This window comes from Condylura cristata, unplaced genomic scaffold, assembly GCF_000260355.1.
Source record: "Condylura cristata isolate star-nosed mole 26May11 unplaced genomic scaffold, ConCri1.0 scaffold00018, whole genome shotgun sequence".
Classification (NCBI taxonomy): domain Eukaryota; kingdom Metazoa; phylum Chordata; class Mammalia; order Eulipotyphla; family Talpidae; genus Condylura; species Condylura cristata.
In genome coordinates this window covers 38,767,027-38,778,768 of record NW_004567119.1, presented here as the reverse complement: position 1 = coordinate 38,778,768, position 11,742 = coordinate 38,767,027, and the positions used below count along the sequence as shown (strand labels likewise).

Here is an 11,742-nt window from a genome sequence, read left to right as displayed (position 1 = left end):
GAGAGTGGGGGAAGAACAGGCAGATCGACGAAGTACACTGCTGAGGGGAGCAGCAGGTGGTCAGGAGAGGTCTGCCGCACCCTGTGGGTCAGCTCCCTGGCTGGGGATGGAACTCATGCAGCAGTGGCTGTGGATAGCCTCATAGTGCTGTGCTTTAACACATTGTGCCATCGGGGAAGGCCCCTGTGTTTTTTAAAATGTCTCAAGGGATGACTCTTAATCTCTGTAGAATGATGCCATTATGGTGTGTTGCTGTCAGTTGTCTCTAAATCCCTTTTTCACAAATAATGGTTAGAGTCTGTATGTGGATAGTATTAGCTCTATAATCAGCACTTTGTCTGTCTTGAATTGTGATTTGAAAGAAAATATAAAAGCTTTTCATATATAGTCTAAGCAGCTTCTGCGCTTGATTTTACCTTAGGTGTCCACATTCTCACAGAATCAAGCAGGTCATAGATCATGGAACCATTTCTAGTGGGAGATAAGAAACACCACAGATGGTCTGAATGTCTGACCCTTAGTTCAGTAAACTCTGGTTCAGCTCAATCTGTGTCTCCACAATCATAGGTCCTTTTGGGTCTCAAAGAAGTTTATTTAGATGATAGACAGATGATAGGCATTCCTCTCTGAGTGTTTTCTTTAAGTATAATCTGACGGCTCAATTGAGGGTTTGTTACAGAATGGAATACAGTCACATTAGATACTCAGTTAACTCCAGGTCAAAACAATGCACAGGCTGAATTAGCATATGTAATACAGATTGTACTCATGTGAGATTCTTTACGTGTTTAGAGTCTCAGGTAGTCTGTATCATGCAATACTCTTTTCTGTGATTATTTCTTAAATCTTCAAAATAGATTTTGTTGGATTGTTGCTTTGTGTTTTCATTTTCCCTTTCCCCACTCTGTTGATGCTTTCTGCAAATGTTACGAGGGAAGAGGTAATCTCGTTAGTGCGATTGCTAGTAATGGTAATTGTGGAGCCAGGAGTTCTGGCAGGTGATTACTGCAGTGTATCTTTGAAGAATAGATGACATAATATACCTCAAGTGGCTCCATGTTGGAAGCTGCTTTTGAAAATGTTTCTTTTGAAGTTCTCTTACGAGAGGAGCAGTGTTCACCTGACATTCCTATTGGATCAGTGTTACTGTTTTGTTGTGTGGCATGCAGTAGTGCATTACTGCCAGCTTAGAATCAGCCTAGAAGAAAACTCAAAACAGGAAGAGGCTCTTCTGTGATCAGAATGAGTTTTGCTGTGGGCTACAGATTAAACTTTGCCTTGTGAGTTCGACTTTGTCAAATATGTTGGTCAATGAAGTCCTAATAAGGGAGAAGACAGGTGAACCATTTGTCCCTGTAGGTGCTGTCTCTTGCTAACAGATGCTACTAGTTATGTTGACAGCTATGGGACGGTTAGATACCGTATTGGATTCTATATTTTTTTACTCAAAACTTTTTAAAATGAGAAAATTTTCAATGTGGAAAATTATTTGGGAATTTTGAGGTTTGTTTTTAACAATATGGCCTCGAACAGTTGCACTCAGGGGTAATGCAGCTGGCGCCTGGGAGTGCCCTGGGCTGTGGGCGGCTTGCTCAATGAGAGCAACAGGGAGACACATCAGCAGTACCACCCCCCTTTACAAAGCTGTTACTGTGTGTCTGTATGTTGTGGTAACCATCTACTCGTCTTTTTGTTTAGATTAAAACTTGTAGACCTTTGTCTGTATAAGTTGTTAATCTGCCTTGCAAAAATCCAATTTTTTTATTTCCTAATATCAAGAAATGGAGTAAGTTTCTCAATACAGTTATGTTTGTTTCTAGTGTCTGCAGAAGCCAAACCTGACCACAGACACAAAGGACAAGGAGTACAAGCCCCATGATATCCCCCAGCGGCAGTCTGTGCAGCCCTTGGAAACATGTCCCCCTGCCCGGCGAGCGAAACGCATGAGAGCGGAGGTGAGAGCCCCTTGGAGGTGTTGAGACAGAAATGTTGAGATTTGGGGGTAATGCCTGTCTGTCACCGAGCTCTCGTGACTGTGCTTCTTGGTTTTCAGCTTGAACTCACTGAGTGATGCTGTGTATATTTCAATTTCTGTACTTGGGGGAGTTGTACTGTGGAAGGAGTTAGGAATTAAAGTCTTTATCTTATAGTTTCTGCTGCTTGGGCAGATAGCTACTTAAATGTTAATAGTCAGTGTTTTGAAGAATGGGCTTAGATTTTGCCTTTCACAAACCTCATGAAGTTAGGAAGTTTATTGGGGGTTAAGATAATGAGATATGACAGTGGGGGAGGCCTTTTCTGAAAAAATGACTTTTTTTAAAACAGGTTAGAAGTTAATGAAAGCTATCTTGTACAGTCTTCCTGGAAAAAAAGTATTGACTCAGTGGCAAACATTTTGGCAAAGACAGAAATTAGCATGTTAAATAGGGGAGGGGGAGATAGACCACATATGATGAAATGAAAGTGGCAAAATCAGGAGTGGAAAACTGATAAGGAAAATATTTTAAGACTCCCCTGCCCTTCACCTGAAATGGGAGAAGAGTATTTTTCCAGTTACCTGTTTCTAGATACAAAGATTCCTGCCTGATAGGCAAGTGAGTATTTGGACTTAGAGCTAATATATTATGAATAGTGCAGCTGGGAAATCTGATTGCATTAATTTGGTTTCTGAATTAATTAATTCCTGATTATTAACTAAATTATTATAGGCAATTATTATTGGAGTACATCTTGATCTTTAAATGTGTTAGGCATGTCCTAGTGCTCTCAGGCCTGCCTTGATAATAGAGTAATAATGGTGATACTGTCCTGAAAGAAATATTGTTGACCTTATACATCTACAATATACTTGAATTAATGAGTCAAGAATTGTTCAGGTGAGGTTTTGGTCAAACACCAAATTTGCTTTACCAATAAGTATTAACTCTTCAAGAAACAGTGAAAATTGAGAGTGACATGTATACCCTCAGTGACAAAGGGAATCATCACAATTTATCAGAGTTAGAACAGTAGTTTGTATTTATGGCTTACTAAAAGAACGATATGTGAAAGTTGAACTTTCCATATATACTGGCAAGCCTTGGAAGAGGCTTTCACATTACTGTAAGTTGATGAAATAGTGATATTTTCTATAACTGTTAAAGTTGGTTTTGTGCTTAGTGTATGATTTTTATGTAACAGTTTGGGATTTTGCTTAGTGATGACTGAATAAAGTATAAAGTGAACAGGGAGAACTGAGAAACTTCTAGAAGGAATATGAGTTCCCAGATTAGATAGTAACTTTTCCCACAATTTCTTCCTGATTCCTCGACTTCTCCCAATTAAAAAAAAAAATGACTGTCAAAGTGGAGAATATAATTTCTTAAGTAATAGTAATTATAGGGATGATGTTGCTCCTTCAAGGGATAGGTATGTTTTGACTGCCCTATTGATAGATACATATTTTTTTAGGTTATAGTCACCTTGATTTCAGTTGGATTTTAATATATATTTTTCTTTTAAAAAGAAACATTCATATTCTGAATTTTTTTAAGGCAATGAATATTAAAATAGAACCAGAAGAGACAACAGAAGCCAGAACTCATAACCTGAGGCGTCGAATGGGTTGTCCAACTCCAAAATGTGAAAATGGTAAGAAAGTTTATCCACGAATAGAAAATGTCAAAACTAGATAATTTAAAAGCAATTATTCATTTCTTAGTTTAAGAAAACATTGCAATAACTGTTACCTACTAGTTAACTCGTTGGGCCTTGAGAAAGAAAATCTGATGTTCTTGTTAAGTTACCAATAGAGATAACCTGATGGATTTGTGCACATTAGAAATGTGATTGAAGTTTTGAACTGTTGCTAGTTGCTACTTTGAAATTTTGTTCAGTAGTGATCATTGAAAAGTGGTTTTGAGAAGCATAGGTAACTTTTGGTGAAAGTCTCAGGTTTGTTTCAGGCAAAACAGGCAGATGCCTTTTAACCTCTAAATTTTAGTTGTGAGTGCTTTGCCTGACTGCCAGTCACTCAGAGATAGACTTGGGGACTCACTAGAGAAATCTTCTATCCCACATAGGTAGGAGGCACATGTAAATAAATTAATTAAAATAGGTCTCCTTAGTGATTATATTTAGTGGAGAGGCAGAGGAATCTTTATAAATACAGGTGTGAATCCTAGTTCAACTGCTAAGTAGTTAAATGTCATTCTAGTATTTCTTGATTAAAAAAAAGACAAAAAACAAAAAAAACCCACTGGTTTTCTCATTTTTGAAGCAGATTATCTGCAAAGTACTACCAAAATTTAGGAAGGCATTTAGCACTGTGCCTACTACAGTGCCGATCACTGAGTTATATAACTAGTGATTCAGCTAAAATTCTCAGTCTTTGGAATAAGGAAGTTGGAGAGATGAATAATCTTTAGATTATGGAGGGACATTCTCTAATATGGAGGCAGTATGGTTGGTGAATTTGTCATTCTCTTACAGTCAAGATGTAGAACTCGCTTTCATCAATCAAAATTATTTCTTGATCTTAGGATGACTACCTTCAGGTCCTGTTTTATAAGTATACAAACCTGAGTACCATGCTCAGAAGTACCCACATCTTGGATATTGCAAGTTTGTATTTTATCATAATCAACACCCTGAACCCTTGAACATAGTGACAATGAGTGTGAACTGCAGTGAAATGAAAAGAAACATGAAATTATGTTGGTGTACAGTGTGCTTTGGGAGGGAGGGAGGTGATGAGGTAACAAGGGAGGAAGTTGAGAAAGCAGAAAGTGCAGAAAGCTAATGTGGATTGCCTCTTACAGAGAAAGAAATGAAGACCAACGTTAAGCACGAATCCATCGAGAAGAAAGAGTATATTGTAGAAAGTGAGAAAGAAAAACCTAAGAGTCGATCTAAAAAAACCACAAATGCTGTGAGTTGGCGTTTTAAATACTTGTTTCTGAAATGATGCTTCTGTGTCTGTCTTAAAGCTGTTGACTAGAGTCTGACAATGAGAAGACCTGGCCAAGCCATGCATAGCAGTAGTTTATAAATGAGGACACACACACATGAATCATGAGGATGGCAGTAACATCTCTGATGGGCGTGACTGTCATTTTCATGGAGTGTGTACAGTTTGGCATTCAATAATAGGGAACCAAATGTCACAGAATTGTTCGTAAATGATTAGGCCACCCTCAGATGGGCCAAAGGCTAAGTCAGATAACAAGTTGATGTTTTCTAATTTTGTGGCAAGGAAGGGAGAGGCGAGAGGAAAGGTGGGCTCAGGGGGTAGTAGGTGAGAACCCGGCTGTTGGAAGGCTGGGGAGTCATTCACTCAATGGGCACTTCCGGGCAGACTTGACAACATTGAATAGGAGTTGATTGCACCATGTCCCCGCTTTCCATCCCCCTTTGAGAGCCTGGTGAGCAACTTGACAATAGCACTTCTTATCTTGGAATTTGAATTACTCAAATTCACTTCATAAAGATCTTCCTCTGAGTCTGGCTCACCTCCACTCCAACCCCCAAGAATATGATCAAAATATTAGCAAAACCTAGGTTATTATTTACTGCGAGGACTCTGTGAAGCAGTAAGGTTTTTTGTTTAGTTGAATTCTCACCTTTATATTACTGGGTAATGTAACAAATTTGCTAGAGCTGCTGTAGCAAAGAACCACAGATTGAGTGGCTTAAACAATAGAAATTTGGTTTCTCCTAGTTCTGGCTACTGGATGTGTGAGATCAAAGTATATACAGGGCTGTTTTTTCCTTTGGCTTTTAGGGGGGCATCTTCGCTCTGTGTCTTCACGTGCTTTTCTCTGTATATCTCTGTCCTAGTCTCCACTCCTTTTTTTTTAATTTATTTTTGCATAGAAAAACTGGGATGTAGGCCAGAGGTGCAGGGGTAAAAGGATCCACCAAGACAGAGTGGGGAATAGAATAGATGGGTTGATTGAAATACACTGCTGAGGGGAGCGGCAGGAGAGACAGGAGATGTCTGTTGTGCCAGGTGGTGTGGGCCACCTCCCTGGCCGGGGATCGAACTCATGCTGCGGTGGATCTTCTCAGTGATAGCACTGAGACTTAACCTGTAGACCAGTTTCCACTTTCTATAGAGGCACTAGCCATTGGATTAGGGCTCATCTTTATGACCTCATTTTACCTCAGTTATCCCTTTAGAAACCCTGTCTCTGAGGTACTGGGGGTTAGGACTACAGGACAAGAATTAGGGGGTAGGGAACATGTTTGGTACATCACAGGTAGTAACTGTTTTTATAACACTAATTAGAATATTAAGAGGTAATGTAATCATGTTAATTAAACAGTATGTATTCCCTTAAAACATGTCAAAGTTGAATAACTTTCTAACCAGAGCAAAAAAAATTGGATTTTCTCTTTATACACTTACTTTTGGTTAGGTCGATAATTTGTCATCAAAAATATTATTCTTCTAAGCTACTGAAAGCCATATCTTTTTTTTTTTTAAAAAGATTTATTTATTGATGCATACAGAACTGGGGTACAGGCCAGAGGTGCAGGGGCAGTGAGAGGATTCACCAGGGACAGAATGGGGAGCAGAACAGGCAGACTGATGAAGTACACTGCTGAGGGGAGCAGCGGGCGGGTCAGGAGAGGTCTGCGGTGCTATGTGGTCACCTCCGGGGCAGGCGGGCGGGAATCGAACTCATGCGGAAGTGGCTTTAGCTTCTTAGTGCTGTGCTTTAACCTGCTGGCCCACCAGAGAGGGCCCAAAACTAACTTGAGTTAAGAAACACCGCTTGAGAATAGTAAGAGATTACACTTTTAAGGTGAGAATGCATAAAGAATTGTGAAATGTATGAAACATTTAAAAAAATTTTATTTATACAGAACTGGGGTCAGGCCAGAGGTCCAGGGTGGTAAGAATATTCACCAGAGATAGAGCGGGGAGCAGAACAAGCAGATCAACAAAGAACACTGCTGAGGGGAGCAGTGGGCGAGACGAGAGAGGTCTGCCGCGCCATGTGGGTCAGCTCTGGGGTGGGGAGCAAACGCGTGCTGAAGCAGCCGCGGCTTTAAGTGCTGCACTTCAGCCTGCTGTGCCACCAGAGGGCCAAAATGTGTGAAACATTTTTATTTGAAGCTGATTGTTGAGATGATACCCGATTAACTTCACTCTTAGAATTGCACAAACCCAAGCGGCAGCTCATGCTGCCTTGTCCTCGCCCCTCTCATCGCTGCAGGTGGACCTGTATGTGTGCCTCTTATGTGGCAGTGGCAATGACGAAGACCGGCTTCTCCTATGTGATGGCTGTGATGACAGTTACCATACTTTTTGCTTGATCCCACCTCTCCATGATGTTCCAAAAGGAGACTGGAGGTGTCCTAAGTGTTTGGCTCAGGTAAGAATTGGTGGCAAAGGTACTAGAAAGTTTTCCTTTCTGCAGAGTGATTTTCTTTGCCTTTGGGTTTTAGATTTGGCAACTGGTAATAATGTGGCCCACAGAAGACTGGCCTGGACTAAATAGGGAGAAGGTCTTCAGCGTGGTTCCACAGCTGTGAAGGCAACTGGGAGGCAGAAAGTTAATTATTACACTTAAAAAGTTTTTTTTTTTACTTTAAAGAAAGTGCAATGTTTTGTCCAGAATTTAGTAATTAATTTTTTAAAGTTTTAAAAAATGTTTTGATTTCACAGTCCTTAGATAACTACTGTTAATAGTTTGGTCTCTTTATCTTTTTACTAAACAAGATGCAAATCATCTAATAGTAATCTGCTTTTTTCACTTACATATTTATATATAAATGAAATAGAAATAAAAGTAAAATTTTTCCTTTATTTTTTTCCAGGAATGTAGTAAGCCACAAGAAGCATTCGGCTTTGAGCAAGCAGCCCGGGACTATACGCTCCGTACTTTTGGGGAAATGGCAGACGCTTTCAAATCAGATTACTTCAACATGCCAGTCCACGTATGTACATGCATCCTGCTTTGATGTAGGATCTTAAAAATCTTCTGGAGAAAGTGTTTCTGAAAACAAATTTGAGTAGCCGTCTGTCTTGGCTGCACACTGAGGCCTTTGTTTTGGTGACAGTAAAATTCTGCGGCACTTTCAGATGTATTCTGAATTTTCATGGGATTTCTCTAAATATAGGCTCTCTACATGCATAATATAGCATCAGTAACAATAAAGAAACTTTCCAGTGTCCATTCCTTCAACAAATAACAGTTTAAAGAAAATGTCACAAAATATACTCAATGACTTTTTTTTTTAAAATGGTATATATTTATTTATGCATACAGAACTGGGGTATAGGCCAGAGGTACAGGGGCAGTGAGAGGATTCACCAGAGACAGAGTGGGGAGCAGAACAGCTGACTGATGAAGTACTCTGCGGAGGGGATGGCACAGCAGACAGGAGAGGTCTGCTGTGCCATGTGGGTCACCTCCCTGGCCGTTGATGGAACTCATGCTGCAGTGGCTGGGGACAGTATCATAAATGCTGTGTCCCTCAGCCATTGTGCTACCAGGGAGGGTCTCACTCAATGACTCTTAAATCTAAGCAGTGAGCTGTGTATTGGGAATACATTTGTGTCATACATTTGTGTCATTTTATTATATTAGTATTATAAAACTCAGGGTGGGTCCATTTTCATTTCTCCTTTATTCACTTAGAAGCATAAACATGTTTCTTCATTCAATATTTGATATTCCTTGAAATGAGTACACAACAATTAAGTGGTTTTCTACTATAATTGGATATTTCAATTTGAGTTTTTCTTCCCATTAATAAGTGCTAAATCAAACACTAACTGCATATTGATTTCTTTCATTGGATTATGTTCTTGGGATGATTACTGTGTTCATATAAGAGTACTTATCCATTCTCTCCCCCTCCACTCATAATTTGTGGGCCTCCACCAATGTATAAATGAACCCGATTTTCCCAGATATCACTAAGGTTAGCTGTTCAGTTACTTAAACTTAAAATGTTTATATCTAATGGGCCTGTAAATTTGGATTACACTCTATTTGAGCTTGCCATTCTTTCAAATCCTCACGAATCATACTACTTCCCCATTTGCTTGCTTCACATATTTGCAGTCCTGGTGACTTGAACATATCTTTTTCTGTGTTTCTTTTTTATTTTACTTAAAAGGCAAAGACTCTATTGGCTAGACATTTAACTTCCCTGCTCCTGAATTTGAGTCAGCTTGCCAGCACCCCAGATACTCAGCCTGGCGAGTCAGGGACTTTGTGATTGTCTGATGAAGATCTTGTCTTCTTCCTCATTGTTTTGTTTTCAGATGGTTCCCACAGAACTGGTTGAGAAAGAATTTTGGCGACTAGTAAGCACTATTGAAGAGGATGTCACTGTGGAATATGGAGCGGATATTGCCTCAAAGGAATTTGGCAGTGGCTTCCCTGTCCGAGATGGGAAAATCAAGATTTCACCTGAGGAAGAGGTAGGCTCTAGCTGTGAGATAATTACATTGTGAAGGGCAGAACTGCATTTAAAGGTCAAGTTATTGCTTGAAAAGATCAATAGCAGCCTTACTGCCGAAAACATGCATGTATAAATTTAATGTTTCTGAATCTCTCCCATATTAGAAACTCCTAGAAGGGTCTCTGTTACCTTGTAAGAAGTCAGATTTTTTTTGTAAACTATTTTGAAATCTGACCCACTCAACTGGAGAAGTGCATTGTCATGTAAATAGAGTGAGGTAGTTTTACAAACTGAATGCAGGTAAGGTAAGTAGCTAGCCTGGAACATTTCAGAGGGCATTACCGCTGCCCAGAAGTGCTCTTTTCCTCCACTCCCCTCTCTCAAGACCACCATTACTCCTCCCCCTCAGGAAAACCACTCGCCTAACTTGTCACACCATAGATTAGTTTGTCTATTTTTGTACTTTTTATGTATAAAATGGACTTACATAATGCTTATTCCTGTAGCTTAAAAGGACCAAATACAAAATCACATGCCATATGCTTCCAATTGTGTGAAGTTAACAGTGGGCAGAACTTACCCATGGGCACCCCAAGAAGTTAGCACAGTGCCCTCTCATCCCTGCCTTCCCCAACTAAGTTAATTTGAAGGAGACTTTTTATTCAGTTTATTGAAAAAAGTTTTAAAATGTTAGAAATGTGTAGCTAAACCTTTGTACTTTTTTTGCAACTATTTTAGGAATATCTGGACAGTGGCTGGAATTTGAACAATATGCCAGTGATGGAGCAGTCTGTTCTTGCTCACATTACTGCTGACATATGTGGCATGAAACTTCCTTGGTTGTATGTGGGAATGTGCTTTTCTTCATTTTGTTGGCATATTGAAGACCACTGGAGCTATTCAATTAACTACCTGCACTGGTAAGAATTTTCAGATAGCCCATGCATAGCATGCAGGTTGAGTTGGAAACTTTCTTCTTCATCTCAGATGTGTCTTAAAGCTCACTGTGACATATCTCTTAAAGTGTAAGGAGCTACTTTATTTTCCTTAAAATTTTTCGCTCTTGTTAGAATAAGTATCCTAACAGGTTCTTAAAGTATCCTGTGATTATGTGTCCTCTTAAATTTCATACGCTCTATTTTTCAAGTATGTTATGTTTCTGGGTAGAGGGTAGACAGCTTTTTATCAATAGTTGTTAAAGTCTTTACTCATATAAAGATTAATAAGCTACGAACATGGTTTTTACTTTGAAGATCTCATTCAGTGCCAGAGGTAGCCCAGATCCCAGAGGGCAGTGTCATTACTGTGGTGTCCGCATTTGGAGCGGAATCCTCGCATCAGTACACACAGTCGAGTGGGCCTTGTTCATGAGTCTGTAAAACTCATAGGGTAGAGGTGGAGTGTGGGACAGATAGTGGGATTTTTTAATGTTATAAACTCTTCAACCAAGGCCATTTTTTTCTTTCACATCTGTTTTACCCTCTCCATTTCCCTTGCTCTTCTAAGTACAAAAGATGTTTGAAGATTTTTCACTCACTTAAATCCTCACCCAAGGAATTTGAGGGTATACCGCAAGAAAGACGGAGTTGGCATATATATGTAGGTCATCAGTTCTGCTTCCCTAGGCAATTGTTCCCAGCTGTTAAGTGAAGATTATACTTGCCGTACCTCTCCAGGGATGGTACAGATTAATTGGTTGACAGTTTACAGTACATTGAAGAATGAGGATTCTTGGGCCTCCCTGGTGGAGCAGGGTTAAGACAAAGCACTATCAAGCAATGGAGGGTTGCTGTGGCATGAGGTCGGCCCTGGCTAGGGAGCTGCCCACGTGGGGCAGCAGACCTCTCCTGTCTCCCCACTGCTCCCCTCGGCAGTGTGTTTCCATGGATCTGCCTGTTCTGCTCCCTGCTCTGTCTCTGGTGAATCCTCTCACGGCCCCTGCAGTGGGCCTGTACCCCAGTTTTGTATGAATAAATAAGTCTTTTTTAAAAAGGATTCTTTAGAAATGCCAGTTGACTCATTAGTGTTCAGCTGAACCTCATCTTGTCAGAATGGGTAAAGGAAAGGAAGATAGTTACCGTACCTTCTTTAGTTGTTGGATGTTGTGATGACCATGTATCCTGTAGCTAACATGATACCTCATATTCTTAGAACATTTAGACAATATTTTCTAAAAGATCAGAACAAAGTGAGAGGGAGGAGAGGAAACTCAGATGGAAAGTCTCATATGTTTAAACTTTGTACTTGAAGGGGGAAATGCAGTACATATGCTGAGATCACATTCCTAGTGAAACCTCTCAGCTTGAACATTCTTTTGTAGTCTTACAATGCAGGCTCTGA

The 11,742-nt window shown here is 39.9% G+C and overlaps 1 protein-coding gene across 1 annotated transcript in view; it reads left to right on the top strand.

The window, feature by feature from the left end:
- KDM5B (lysine (K)-specific demethylase 5B) overlaps positions 1 to 11,742 on the top strand; it is a 39,214-nt gene that overhangs the window by 5,529 nt on the left and 21,943 nt on the right. Inside the window, exons 4-10 of the mRNA XM_004685515.2 lie at positions 1,821 to 1,955; positions 3,534 to 3,630; positions 4,800 to 4,909; positions 7,203 to 7,361; positions 7,807 to 7,926; positions 9,263 to 9,421; positions 10,141 to 10,322. Of these exons, the coding sequence (XP_004685572.1) occupies positions 1,821 to 1,955; positions 3,534 to 3,630; positions 4,800 to 4,909; positions 7,203 to 7,361; positions 7,807 to 7,926; positions 9,263 to 9,421; positions 10,141 to 10,322 (962 nt within the window). The remainder of the gene's footprint in view (positions 1 to 1,820; positions 1,956 to 3,533; positions 3,631 to 4,799; positions 4,910 to 7,202; positions 7,362 to 7,806; positions 7,927 to 9,262; positions 9,422 to 10,140; positions 10,323 to 11,742) is intronic.